The sequence below is a fragment of the Maylandia zebra genome, unplaced genomic scaffold, assembly GCF_041146795.1.
Source record: "Maylandia zebra isolate NMK-2024a unplaced genomic scaffold, Mzebra_GT3a scaffold17, whole genome shotgun sequence".
Classification (NCBI taxonomy): Eukaryota; Metazoa; Chordata; class Actinopteri; order Cichliformes; family Cichlidae; genus Maylandia; species Maylandia zebra.
The window spans coordinates 390,911-405,804 of NW_027490047.1; the positions used below are offsets into that span (position 1 = coordinate 390,911).

Consider the following 14,894-nt stretch of genomic DNA (forward strand, 5'->3'; position numbering starts at 1 on the left):
CAGGCGGGAAAGTGATGTGACGGAAGTGAAAGGAGAGCAGAAGTAGATGGCGGGAGAGATGATGTAGAGGTGAAATAAGATAACGGGAGGAGGGATTTCAAGTGATCATAAAATCCAGAATGGCCGTCGTTTGGTGAGTGGAACCAGATTCAGCAGCAACACCAATAAATAAGCACGTTGGGAGACCTTCTTAGGCCCTGGGACCATTTTTGGTCCCTTTAGTTTTTCGGTTACAAGCCATTTGCACTGTGTTGAATGGAATATAGCCAAATTCTCTAAAAAAAAGTTTGGCATAATTTCATTTCAAAATTCAAGTCTGACTTCCTTAAATTAGCTTCAGTGGCTAAGCTAACAATACACATCCCCTTAGAGCCCTAGGGACCATTTTTGGCCCATTGACTTCCATTATAAACGCTATTTTTCACTGCAGAATTATTACCGTTAACATCTGGGTGACGGCTTAGGTTTCGTTTTTGTTTTGTAGAAGAGGCCTTAGAGTTGTAATTTTTTTATTTGTCCACCGGGTGGCGCCCTTGCTCCACATTTGATCCCTGCTGGAAAACAGCGGGCTGCTTGCACAGACAGGCGGGAAATGAAGCCTTATTTCCGGCGTGCAGCAGCGGCTTCGCCCAATTTAAAGTGGAAAAAAATATGAATATATAATCTTTTTATTGCACTTTTTGGGGCGGGACCATTTTTGGTCCCCAGGGCCGTAAAAGGATGCATTTTTAAGGGCCAGACAAGGGTTAATACAGGCATACAACGTGTTATGGAAAACATTAAACCCAGAAATCTAGGCGTAAATGGAAAATTGTAGTATTGAATTATAAGACTGATGAAAGAATATAATTGTCTTCCCTGCTATTCTCCTGTTCACACTCCAGTCCAGAAGGTGGGATAAATGCATCTGTAAGCTGATATGTCAAACGCCATCAACCCCCAAAGAAGAAGGGAGGAGGACAGCACTACTGTGGTAGTGGAGCAGTGTGTTTGCAGACATAGCTGCTGCTGAAGAAGCGGACTGAACCTAGAGAAGAGACAGAAGCTAAAGTATTGATCCCGTCAAGTTAGTGTGGATCTGATACCAATATTAACATCTGTGTCACTTCTATTGATGCTTGTATTGATCCGCCCAGTCTCAGTTGAAGCAGCAATGAGTTCAGTACAGTATCTGAGAGAGTTCATCAAGGAGAGACTAACTGCTGTTTATGAAGAAATCTTCTCAGAGGTTCAAAAAACCATCATCCAGTATGAGGAGGAGATCAACCGTCTACGCAGACAGGATATCAACCGGAAACCTGACAGAAACTCACACATCATAGGTATGGACATGTTTTTAACAATGTGCTGTTGAAGCTGAGATTCTTCAGTATGATTAGCTTTACTAGAATATGTTAAACTGGGTATCCTTTGCTCATCCCAATCGGTCGCAGCAGATGGCCCGGCCCCTCCCTGAGCCTGGTTCTGCCGGCGGTTTCTTCCTGTTAAAAGGGAGTTTTTCCTTCCTACTGTCGCCAAAGTGCTCACTCAAAGGGGGTCATATGATTGTTGGGTTTTTCTCTGTATTTGTTATTGTAGAATCCACTGTACAATATAAAGTGCCTTGAGGCGACTGTTGTTGTGATTTGGCGCTATATAAATAAATAAATTGAATTTATCAGTGCTGTAGTTCAATGTTCAGTGATGGACTATGTTGAACTGGTGCAGGTCGATGGTCACTGATAGGTTAGGTTTTAATACATTTTAATTCATTTATTTATTTCAATTTTTTCTCTAACAGATTCCAATGTTGAGTACATCAGGCATTAGTGTTTTAGATCATCTGTAAACACTGAGATTGTGCAGTAAAATATAGTTAGATGTCAGTGGAATACACATTTAACAAGTTGTTAACAGCCTTCTCTGAAGTTGAAGTGAAGTTTCATTTAAAAAAGGATTTTACACACTGTAACAGGGCAGCCCTTAGCGGCTGGAAACACAGTGAGACAGACCAAGGCAAGTGTAGTGGAACAAAGTATTTATTTGCTGTATGGCTCTCCTTACAACAATTAACTTGTCGAGCTTCTGCACAGCACAAAAAAAAATCCACCCTCTAATGACAACTGGCAGCCTTAAATATGTTCAGCTGTCACAGACTTAACCATTATTCCACTCTCAGGTCAATTCTTAAATCCCAACCTTCCACCACAGTACACAATATATCAATAAGAATAAATAAATACATAAATACATTTTCACATTTACATATTAATAAATATTTCACACTTTAATGTTACCCCAAACCCAATATTATAAAAACCCAGAAACCCAAGCACAAAAAGATTCACCACACTCTCTTTACCAATGGTCTCTCCCGGAACCTTTAAATGGTGTCTGGACCCCAGGGGAAACATTTGCCCAAACACCTTGAAGAAGACACAGGCAAGAAAGGTGAGTAATCATTAACTTACAAACACTTATTTGCACCACTTTTATCCCTAGATTTCACACACACATTTGCCTTAGTTTTCCTTATTGGTAAACCTTAATCACAATCTCAATCACCATTCTTCTCTCCTGACAGACAACCACCACATTCCTTGACGAGGAACAGCTGTGCAGGATCTGAAACAAGGCCACCAACTGACCCTAAAATTCCCAATAAATAGTCAACAAATATTTAAACTTCTTGTGTGCAAATCCATGCTTAAAGTGCAATGCTCATAAATTGCTTGATAAGGTGCTTTTAATAAAGTGAAAGGTGTGCTCTAAAGTGCTATACAGACAATACAATATAAATAAATACAGTAAGGGAGTCCTCTTCCTTACACACACTGATGTTTTCATGGTGGTCACATTGCATTTTAGTTTGGTGAACTTTGTGTCTTTGCTCACAGTGAGGATCCTTGCTGTGAGTGTGCACAACTATTTCCCTGAGCGTGCGTGTGCGTGGGGCTCGTAATGGGTCATATGATAGGCTGATCACCATTTCTTGGTTTTTGATTCATGCTTTTAAAAATATTAGTTTTTATATCACTGTTATGTTCCCCTGAGGGGTCTAGGTGGTGAGGGGGAAGTAACAAAAAGTGTCCGGGTGAGGAAAAAGAGTTAAGGAGGCAAACGGGTTAAATTAAACAGTTTTATTAAAGTAGCTCAACTAAAAGAGCCGCTATCACCATTTAAGAAAACAAACAAAACTCAGGCGTTGGTCAATAAAGTAAAACATAAGCCAAAAAGAAAGAGCAGCTCACTAGCTGCAAACCACAATAACACAGCTCACTAGCGGCAAACACCACAAACTCTCAGCTCACTAGCTGTAACCACTCACATGGCACTCTGGCCCAGAGCTCACCTTCAGGAGGAGGCCCTGCTAGGGCCGTAACAATCACTAAATATAAAAAATATATAGTTTTTGTATCACACAATAGTGATTATTGTTCTTGTGTTTCTTTATTCCTCAAGACCTCCCAAAACAACATGACTGTAAGGAAGAGGAGGATCTGGATGAGCAGCAGGTCTGTAACCAGGAGAGGAACTCCAGTCTGGACCAAGAGGACCCAGAGACTCCGCAGATTAAAGAGGAAAAGGAGGAACTTGGCAGCAGTCAGAAGGGAGAGCAGCTTGGGCTGAAGCAGGAGGCTGAAGGCATTATTGTCTGGACTGATAAAAAGCAGCTCAGACTGCTGGAGACCATCTGGAAACCTGTGATAAAGTTACACAGAATAGGTATGTAAAACTATGTTGATTTAATAAAAGTGAATATAACTCACAGACAGCTCAGTGGACCAGTGGTTAGCACTGTTGCCTCACAGCAACAAGGTCCTGAGTTTGACTCTACCAAGTAGCCAAGCCTTTCTGTGTGGAGTTTGCATGTTCTCCCCTTGTTCACTATCCAGAGACATACGAACAGCCGGGTTAGGTTAGTTGGTGATTTTAAATTGCTCATAGGTGTGAATATGAGTGTGAATAGTTGTCTGTGTTTCTGTGTTGACCCTCCGACAGACTGATGAACTGTCAGAGAATTGAAGGTCAAAAAGTAATAAGCAACATGAATGAATCTCTTCAGCCTGATTTTCTGTTCTTTATTTAAACACATTTCCACCATTGACCTGTGCAAAACGGTGAAAATTAGTACGTAAAAATTCACCAGAATGAAAGACGTGAAACATCTGGGTTTCAAATTTCCACTCACTGGTCAGACCAAATCTACACAGAGACACAAAGTCAACAACACAAGTTTCATTTTGTTCTGTTATCAGTTTAAGTTAAAGAATTATGTTTCCTCTGCAGCATGGAAATGGTAAATTTGAACAGTTTACAGGTCTGGGTAATATGAATAAATATTTCTATTCTGTTTTGGAAAATATGGAATTCAGAGTTTCTAAAGTTAAATTTGTTAGACAAGAAGAGTGTTTTCATCCCATTTCAAGCACAGCCAAAACGGTTACTACTGTGTAAGAGAGCTCTTCCCCAGCATGCCTTCTTGTAACTGCGGCCAATTCAGACATCCACATTCATTTAACAAAAAACAACATCTATTTATTTTATATATCAAAGACATAAGAAGCTGAACTTTGAAATTTGCTAATAAGAGTGTCAGAACTAAACATTTGCATCAGTGCCCAAATAATTTGTCCCGTTTGTAGACTTTAATTTTAGTGGTATATGTGAGCAACAGGCTCACTATGTAGAGACCTGCTAATGGTTCAGACCAGTAAATATTTTCTCAAATGTTTGTTTTACTATCATCTTTTCCCCTTTGTGCATTCAGATGCCCTACAGCAGCATGCTTTTGAGGAAGAGGAGGTTCTTACAGACCAGCAGGTCTGTAACCAGGAGAGGAACTCCAGCCTGGACCAAGAGGACCCAGAGACTCCGCAGATTAAAGAGGAAAAGGAGGAACTTGGCAGCAGTCAGAAGGGAGAGCAGCTTGGGCTGAAGCAGGAGGCTGAAGGCATTATTGTCTGGACTGATAAAAAGCAGCTCAGACTGCTGGAGACCATCTGGAAACCTGTGATAAAGTTACACAGAATAGGTATGTAAAACTATGTTGATTTAATAAAAGTGAATATAACTCACAGACAGCTCAGTGGACCAGTGGTTAGCACTGTTGCCTCACAGCAACAAGGTCCTGAGTTTGACTCTACCAAGTAGCCAAGCCTTTCTGTGTGGAGTTTGCATGTTCTCCCCTTGTTCACTATCCAGAGACATACGAACAGCCGGGTTAGGTTAGTTGGTGATTTTAAATTGCTCATAGGTGTGAATATGAGTGTGAATAGTTGTCTGTGTTTCTGTGTTGACCCTCCGACAGACTGATGAACTGTCAGAGAATTGAAGGTCAAAAAGTAATAAGCAACATGAATGAATCTCTTCAGCCTGATTTTCTGTTCTTTATTTAAACACATTTCCACCATTAACCTGTGCAAAACGGTGAAAATTAGTACGTAAAAATTCACCAGAATGAAAGACGTGAAACATCTGGGTTTCAAATTTCCACTCACTGGTCAGACAAAATCTACACAGAGACACAAAGTCAACAACACAAGTTTCATTTTGTTCTGTTATCAGTTTAAGTTAAAGAATTATGTTTCCTCTGCAACATGGAAATGGTAAATTTGAACAGTTTACAGGTCTGGGTAATATGAATAAATATTTCTATTCTGTTTTGGAAAATATGGAATTCAGAGTTTCTAAAGTTAAATTTGTTAGACAAGAAGAGTGTTTTCATGGCATTTCAAGCACAGCCAAAACGGTTACTACTGTGTAAGAGAGCTCTTCCCCAGCATGCCTTCTTGTAACTGCGGCCAATTCAGACATCCACATTCATTTAACAAAAAACAACATCTATTTATTTTATATATCAAAGACATAAGAAGCTGAACTTTGAAATTTGCTAATAAGAGTGTCAGAACTAAACATTTGCATCAGTGCCCAAATAATTTGTCCCGTTTGTAGACTTTAATTTTAGTGGTATATGTGAGCAACAGGCTCACTATGTAGAGACCTGCTAATGGTTCAGACCAGTAAATATTTTCTCAAATGTTTGTTTTACTATCATCTTTTCCCCTTTGTGCATTCAGATGCCCTACAGCAGCATGCTTTTGAGGAAGAGGAGGTTCTTACAGACCAGCAGGTCTGTAACCAGGAGAGGAACTCCAGTCTGAACCAGGAGAAACCAGAGAATCCACAGATTAAAGAGGAAAAGGAGGAACTTGGCAGCAGTCAGAAGGGAGAGCAGCTTGGGCTGAAGCAGGAGGCTGATACCTTCATGGTGACACCCGCTTATGAGGAAAGTGCCTACAGTAAACCAGAACCAAACAGTGAGCAGCTCCTTTCTCACAGCTCTCCTGAAGCAGAGACCCGAGATAATGAAAAAAGTCAGCATGTGGTCTCAGGAACTACTAGAAATACAGAGCTGAATGAGAGACGTCACAGTCAAAGAGTAGACAACCTTCCTGTGTCATCGAGTAAAAGTAGAACGGACACAAAGAACAAGTCTATACAATGTGAAGTGTGTGGAAAAACTTTACAGGATGAATACAATATGATTACACATCTAAGAGTTCACACAGGTGAAAAGCCGTATTCCTGTAGCACCTGTGGGAAAAGATTTGCTGACTTATCAACATTCAAAAAACACAAGAGAATTCACAAAGGTGAGAAGCCGTATTCTTGTGGCACCTGTGGGAAAACATTTGCTACTTCATTAGAAGTCAAAAAACATACGAGAATTCACACAGGTGAGAAGCCGTATTCCTGTAGCACCTGTGGGAAAAGATTTGCTGCCTCATCAACATTCAAAACACACATGAGAGTTCACACAGGTGAGAAGCCGTACCCTTGTGGTACCTGTGGGAAAAGTTTTGCTGACTTATCAACATTCAAAACACACATGAGAATTCACACAGGTGAGAAGCCATATTCTTGTAGCACCTGTGAGAAAAGATTTGCTTCCTCATCAACATTCAAAAGACACAATAGAATTCACACAGGTGAGAAGCCGTATTCTTGTAGCACCTGTGAGAAAAGATTTGCTTCCTCATCAACATTCAAAAAACACATGAGAATTCACACAGGTGAAAAGCCGTATTCTTGTAGCACCTGTGAGAAAAGATTTGCTTCCTCATCAACATTCAAAAAACACATGAGAATTCACACAGGTGAAAAGCCGTATTCTTGTAGCACCTGTGGGAAAACATTTGCTACTTCATTAGAAGTCAAAACACACACGAGAATTCACACAGGTGAGAAGCCGTATTCCTGTAGCACCTGTGGGAAAAGATTTGCTACCTCATCAACATTCAAAACACACATGAGAGTTCACACAGGTGAGAAGCCGTACCCTTGTAGTACCTGTGGGAAAAGATTTGCTACCTTATCAAAGGTCAAAACACACATGAGAATTCACACAGGTGAGAAGCTGTATTCCTGTAGCACCTGTGGGAAAAGATTTACTGACTTATCAACATTGAAAAAACACAAGAGAATTCACACAGGTGAGAAACCGTATTCTTGTAGCACTTGTGGGAAAAGTTTTGCTGACTTATCAACATTCAAAACACACATGAGAATTCACACAGGTGAGAAGCCATATTCTTGTAGCACCTGTGAGAAAAGATTTGCTTCCTCATCAACATTCAAAAGACACATGAGAATTCACACAGGTGAGAAGCCGTATTCTTGTAGCACCTGTGAGAAAAGATTTGCTTCCTCATCAACATTCAAAAGACACATGAGAATTCACACAGGTGAAAAGCCGTATTCTTGTAGCACCTGTGAGAAAAGATTTGCTACCTCATCAACATTCAAAACACACATGAGAATTCACACAGGTGAAAAGCCGCATTCTTGTAGCACCTCTGAGAAAAGATTTGCTACCTCATCAACATTCAAAACACACTATCTCCCCTTCTCTGAAGATAACCGTATTGTGAAGAAGCAGCATAGCTTGAACTAAGTTGTCACATGCAACGTGGGGTTTTTTCTTTCCTTTTTTTTTTTTTTTTTTTCTTTTTCTTTCCTGCTTCCTCTCTCGGCCACATTGTTTATGCTGCGGTTGACAGGACAACCAACTGCTGGACATCCAGGAGGATGTTAAAATTCAACATATCTCTCCTGACAGCTTGTAACGTTGCAGAAAGGAGACTTTTGTGTTTTTTCAATGTGTTGGTGACTGCATAAAACACAAGTTAAGAGAATAAAAGGATATGGTTTAGCTAGCAATCATTTTTGCAAGCTATAATTTTATAGTTAGCTAATTTAGTTGGCTAATTTACCAGCCACATAAGCCCTGGGAGTTTTTGTGTTTCAATAACATTAAAATCAAATGAAGGTTCCTCCATTATTCAAATTCCTACTGATGCTAAATAAAGTTGACCCTGATGGATAAATTCCATGGCTGTTCCCTTTCATGAGTGAGTGATATTGGTTTTTGGTGTCTTCTCCCTGTCGTATGATGAGGGTAGAGCTGTACATTTTAGTTAGAACATGGTTTATCATATTTAGGTTGAAACTAACTTGCTAAATTCATGTGAACTTCTAACTCCACTGAACTTGGTGAAGTCCTTATTGTAACACCTCTGAGAACAGCTGCACATTGAAAGACCGTTTTTAACTCTCAGAGGTGCCTCAGTTGCTTTGACTGTGGGGACTGAAGGAGCATCTGGATCTGGAAACTTCAAACAACATCAAACAAACAACTTCAGACAGGACAACAAATCTTTCAGCCAGATATTGCCCCTTGGTAGCATAAGAAAGAATGCAGCTTTAAGACACTTCTGTGTCAGCTTCACTATTAAAAACCTAAAACACATCCATCTTTAATACGATCTATTATTGTTACCGATATAACGTCTGAAGCAAGAGAATCACTTACATTTTAAATGAAGCAAATGTGAAAATCAACCATAAATTAAATTATATAATAAAACAGTATCTAAAAAGAGCTTCTTGCATTATTTTAATAGTCAAGATCAGCGCCTCTTAAAACTTAGAAAGAAAAATCTAAGACCAAACCACATCAACACAGACAAATTCAGCGTTTATTCTGATCTCAGTGCAGCTCCTACAAGCAAATATAACGTTTTCAATCCAGCTGCTGATTAAACTGAATAAAACTTGTCATAATAAAACTTTTTGCAAAGCACTTGACAGCAGTCAGACACTTTTCTTTTTCCCTGCCATGTTTTCTTTACAGCCCAGGTTTTACTGCTCAGGAAAAACAACTCTAAGGGGAAGCCTTTGTTACTCAGTGAGAAGTCAAGACTAGGGTTATTTTTTAAGCTCATTTAAAATACCTGCTGTACAGGCTATAAAAAAATGTACATTTATGATCACTATATCAACAAACATGCACAGAAATACACAATAAAAACATAACACTCAATAAAACAGCTGAAACAGCTAAAGCTGAAAGCCAGTCAGAGTAAACTGATTTCTAACAGAGTCTTAAAATGATCAGACACCTGTTATGTTAATCGGGGAGGTTATCCTAAAGATTAGTGGCAGCCACCAAAAAGACTCTGCCACCATGTTCACGAGATACTAGACATATTTCTTTGGCTGAATGTGATTGTGCTGCTGATTTTTGCTGGATGTTTCACAGATGTGCTGAGCAGGCTCACTTTGACTTAAGCTACCACTGTACTGATTCTTTGGTAAGTGTTGTGTTTCCAGGTGCTGAATTGTACTATATGCTGTTTAGCCAACAGAAAGCTGAATTTCATTTAAAATACACTTAATGACAAAAGATACTTGACTGTTGATTTGGTTTACCATTAATAATCCTGGAAGTTAGACGACCTCTGGAAGGTGGACTAGCTTTAGATGAAAACCACACTCAGGTCTCTCCACTTATGCTTATTTTTAACAGTGGACGTCTTTCAGGATCTTTCTCCACCAACCAACATGGAATCTACTGCCTTCATCAGATGCTGCTCTCCGCATAGTTTCATTTGCCTTTCATGATAAAAGTGACCACTCCATGAGAACCATGAAATACTCTTCAGCGTGTGACACAAATTTCCCTCTTGAATTCACAATGTGTAGTTTCATAAGCATTATATGTCTAAATGATGCAACACAGATACTCATTTTTTCTTGAGCCACAAGCATGTCTGCAAGAAAAATGTCATCTTACCTTTCTCTCGTTGAGCAGGCATTTCAACTCTACTAAGTTAGGAAAATAAGTGAAAAAGACCAAACAATTGATCCAGGGCAGGCAAAGGCTCTTCCATGCTCACGAACAAGAGAGTGTAAGGTGAAGATAAGGGTTATTTGAAATCAGCAAAGCTTCCAGAAGAGCTTGTGGAAGATAGACTGAGAGAGAAAGAAAGGAGAATAATTTCTGATCATTCTTTTTCATGTCCACAGGCCTCAACATCCAGGGAGAAACCCATGACAGCACGGAGGACTCATGCACGGCCCTGAAGCTTTACAGGAAGTTCCTGGAACTGTTTCAGGAAGGAGAGAATCATTACGGGACGAAGGTCTGACACAGTCTGACTTACACTTCAGCTGCCATCTTGTTTTTAAAAATGGCTGCCCTCCAGGAAAAGTAACATACCTGTATTTAGTCAAAGGAGCTTGCAAAGAAAAGCGTCTGGACTTCTTTAAGTTGCTTGAAGACGTTTCACCTCTCATCCGAGAAGCTTCTTCAGTTCTAAGGTCAAATGGTGGAGAGTCCCAGATATAAACCTAGTGGGACTAACCCCCCACAGAGGGACAAAAGGACCCCCTGATGATCCTCTAAATGCCTGAGCCAAGGTGTGAAACTGGGTGTGGGTCCCAATCAGCCAGAGTTTCGGGTGAGTTCATTGTGAAACCTGGCCCCACCTTATCATGCGAATTCCTGAGATCAGATGGCCCAGGATGTGAGTGGGTGTTGGATATTCACAGACGTGGACTACAGCTTTCTTGGCTGCTGCCTCAAAGCACATTGTGCGCTTTCTATCTTGCGTGCTGCACATTATCGTTTATTATTTAGTAAGTACTGATATCTACTGCTAGCTAGTTTATTGTGATGGTGCTTTTTTTTTTATTATGTTGCTCTTTGTTGTTTGCTTTCTCTTCTGTTTTTTTTCTCCATACAGGTGACCCAGGTGTTTTTTTTTTTGTTTGTTTGGTTTTTTTTTTTCTTTCTTCCCCCCGTCTCTTCTCCCCTTTGGTTTTCTTTCTCTCCCTCTCTTTCTTTCATTCTTTCTCCCTGTCCTATCCCCCAGTCATGTCTGTCCCTTTTGTAGCAACTGAAAATAAAATAAATTCATAATTATAATAAAGGTCAATCAAATGGACCAATATGGCAAGGCCATGATGATCCACTTGGTAAAATAAATCTGCTTGGCATCTTTCTTAAGGCCAATTAAGACAACAATTCTGATGGCTATAGATCCAAACGGGACAAAAAATAAATAAATAAATAAAAAAGGATGTGAGTGGGCGTTAACGCATCTGGGAAGGGATCTCAAAACTGGATTATAGATGGCAGAGAGTTGGTGTCGTAAACCCCCGCCTCTGTTCAAAGATGGTCGCTCACAGTGGACATAGATGGCTTCTTTCACTCCTCTTTCAAACCATCTGTCCTCTCTGTCCAAACTGTGAACATTGGCATCCTCGAAAGAGTGTCCTTTATCCTTAAGATGCAGATGGACTGCTGAGTCTTGTCCTGTGGAGGTGGCTCTTCTATGTTGTGCCATGCGCTTGTGAAGTGGCTGTTTGGTCTCTCCAATGAAGAGGTCTCGGCATTCCTCGTTGCACTGTACAGCATACACCACATTGTACACTCATATGTTTTGGCGTTTTGTCTTTCGGGTGAACCAGTTTTTGTCTGAGCGTGTTGCTGGGTCTGAAATGCACCAGGATGTCATGCTTGGAGAAAACTCTCCTGAGTTTTTCTGATACACCGGCTACAACGTCTTTGTGATGGACCGAGCAGTGAAGGAAACTTAGGCACAGGTTAAAGTCCAAAAAAATATTTTTTATTTAACCCAAAAAACATAATTGGTTAACTCATGCAAAAAGAATCAAAATCTTGGGCCCATAAAAGAGGTCAAACTAACAAAACTCTACTCAAAGTTAACAACACAACTGATAACTCAAACAAACTGACCTAACTTAATGAGACAAAGGGGAAACTTAAATAGTGGCTGATCAGCCCACAAAAACAGGAAAAGGGGTAAAACACACAAAACCTAACTAAACCAAACATAATGAACTCCAATTCCCCCCCCATGGTCCTGAGTTATGGCGTGAACCAATTTGTAGCCTTCCTTTAAAGCTCGCTCTGCCCCTTTTCCACCTCTTGGCTCCTTAATCAAGGGACTGGAACAGCTGCAACTAAGGTAACTCAGAAAACAAAAGATTAATCATACATAACAGTGTAAACTAAAATGTGTGCACTTATTTTAGAATGCAGAGTTATGTGGATATATTAATTAACTAAACCAAAACCAGTTATTTATTGTCCTGTAAATAAATTCCTATATTTAAAGAAAGAAATGTGAATGCAATGTTATTTATAAGCCTCTACACTAACATGGTGGGTATTACCACTGTGTGGCTGTAAGTGCAGCCATCACAGTCTTCAAGTAACTTAAAGAAGTCCAGACGCTTTTCTTTGCAAGCTCCTTTGACTACGATGACCTGGATGACTGAGAACCTTCACAGACATACCTGTATTTAGTTTGTTTGCACAACCAAAAAGCAAAAACTCAGAAGACCTTTAAGACCTTTAAATAATGCATATTTAGGACCTCTGAAATTCAACATCCTCTAGTGTCTCAAAAAATGTTTTCCTTGCTGCTTTAACACAGCCTCACCTGTGATCTGATAAATGTTAAGATTCAGTTCAACCTTTGTCCCATTTATCCACATTATATTTCATAGATATGCACAATAAAACAAATTGTTTTTATTAAACAGACAAATTTTATACATAGTACATATAATTTGCAAATTGACAGAAATCCATGAGAATTAATTGTCAAAGTTGCCATTAAAGTCAAGCATCAATCTTTGCTCATATTTTTGTTATTGTACTTTTATGTTTAGCTGTGACTAACTGAACACATTTGTGTCCTGCTTTGAATGAAAGGGTCCATTTCTCAATTTAAACATCTTTTCAGTCAGGTCCCAATTAGGCATTCTTTAATTGTTAATAGGTAAATATGAGGGTTGGGATCAAAATGTTGTGCTCCCTCTCTGTCTCTCCGTTTCTGCTCTTCAGAAATAATACTGATCTTTTATGGAACAGCAAAACTGAGATGAACTTTTCTTTTTTAATATCCTCACACAGATCGACCCATAATTGAAATTGGAGCGATTTTCGTCTACTTCGTTTTTTTTTCTTCTCTCAGTCAAAACATAACCACGATATTCAAATATCAAAATGCAGCTGTTAGTGTGACCTTGTCGGTGTCAGACTCCAGTAAGACACAGCCTCACACAGCCTGCAGAAAATAACGAGCAATTCGCGCAGTTACTTTGCTACACTGCTCTCGTGCTCTGGGGGGCTTGTAGATGTCTGGGGCCTTGATCTCCTCCATTCCTGCTTCATGTCCTGGGGGGCAGGGCTCCCCACACCTACTATTAGACAGTTACACGGAGAACCCTTGTGAATATATGGATCTACACGCACACAGGTGTGTGTTGTCGGACTTGTGTGCTGCTCAGTAACATTCAATATTTATTATTTACTGTTACTTGTGGTTATGTTGGTTGTTGCTGTGGATGCGGATGTGCTCATGTGTAAGCCGCTGCTTTGCGCTGCGTTTGGCTGGGAATTGTTGAAATTAAATATTTACATCTTCGTATATGAATCACATGAATTAGCGCACTGTGCATCACCCCAAGGAAATTTCTACTTACTAAATCTGGACCTGGATATCAGCTTCACACCAGCCATTCGTAGTGTTATAAGTCTACTTCACGATCTTCTGAAGAGTCCCGAGTGTTTGGTGACTTCTGACTGACTTTTAAGTTTAAACAATACTCTGGCACGGAAAAGGTTACAACTTTCTTTGGACTTTTATACCCCTGAAAAAATGCTTCCTCTCTCTCACAGAATCTGTTGATTTCGGAGCCTTGAACTGGTTCAAAGGCCTTGACTGTCTTACTCGCCACATATTGACAACAATATTCGTACTGATTTATTTTAGTATTATTGTCGATATTACAATATTTCTGAGACTGTAATAGCTCGTTTTTAAGCCTCCCAGTTATCAGTATTGTGATCACACTATTGCTTTAATATTATTGAGACTACACAACACATTCATCCCTGACCTCCACATATCCAGCTGAACAGGATTACTATACTCTGTGTAGATTTACACATTCTTTCGTGGAACATTGAAATAACTGTGTTGTGTAGTTTTTTAACATATCTCCTGGATCATTACTAACTGTATGTTTAGTTTTACTTGTAGAGTTGTTGGTAAGACCAGACAAGGAGTTCAAACAATTTCATTTTATGGTTCCCAAAACAAAACAAGCCGAAAAACAATGAAAATAATGACATAAACCTTTAAAAACAACTGTAAGAGTGAACGGTAAGAGTGTGCATATTATCCAGCAGAGGGCACCATTATATCAAAAAATCGTTCAAATGTGACTTAAAGCTTTATTAAATGAAGCACGTCTATTAAAGTATAGTTACTACTTTTGGTGGTGGCTGTAAATGCTGCACTTGAAGCACAGTCCTTACCAGTTAGAGCATTTTAAAGATGTCGAGGTGAAATATTGAGGACAATTTTTTCAAACTTGCTAAATGTGTCATTTATAGAAGAGAAATAACAGCTTTTGAAAAATTGAACGTTGATCTGAATTCTGAGAAAGCTGGAAAGAGTTAGCTGGAAAATGAACAGTGCAACAGATTTCACAGAATCTGGTGAAAAAAAACAAACTAAATTCATTGTGGT

The 14,894-nt window shown here is 39.5% G+C and overlaps 1 protein-coding gene across 3 annotated transcripts; it reads left to right on the top strand.

Moving 5' to 3' along the window:
• LOC143412351 (uncharacterized) lies at positions 1-8,084 on the top strand. 3 transcript variants are annotated; one of them, XM_076881536.1, is made up of 6 exons: positions 1-133; positions 885-1,322; positions 3,442-3,705; positions 4,751-5,014; positions 6,060-6,551; positions 6,636-8,084. In XM_076881536.1, exons 2-6 carry the CDS (start codon positions 1,115-1,117, stop codon positions 7,934-7,936), a joined length of 2,529 nt encoding a protein of 842 aa, XP_076737651.1. In that variant the 5' UTR covers positions 1-133; positions 885-1,114; the 3' UTR covers positions 7,937-8,084. The 3 variants fall into 3 exon arrangements, with proteins under 3 accessions (XP_076737651.1, XP_076737650.1, XP_076737652.1); XM_076881535.1 differs by having other exon boundaries at positions 6,060-8,084; XM_076881537.1 differs by lacking the exons at positions 1-133; positions 885-1,322 and adding an exon at positions 2,304-2,430 and having other exon boundaries at positions 6,060-8,084.
• Positions 8,085-14,894: the final 6,810 nt, after the last annotated feature.

Excerpts from the sequence above, each read along its gene's own strand:
- LOC143412351 (XM_076881535.1), top strand. The coding sequence starts at position 1,115 with ATGCTTGTATTGATCCGCCCAGTCTCAGTTGAAGCAGCAATGAGTTCA. Across the intron at positions 1,323-3,441 it reads CAGAAACTCACACATCATAG|ACCTCCCAAAACAACATGAC; the intron begins GTATGGACATGT and ends TTATTCCTCAAG. Across the intron at positions 3,706-4,750 it reads GATAAAGTTACACAGAATAG|ATGCCCTACAGCAGCATGCT; the intron begins GTATGTAAAACT and ends TTGTGCATTCAG.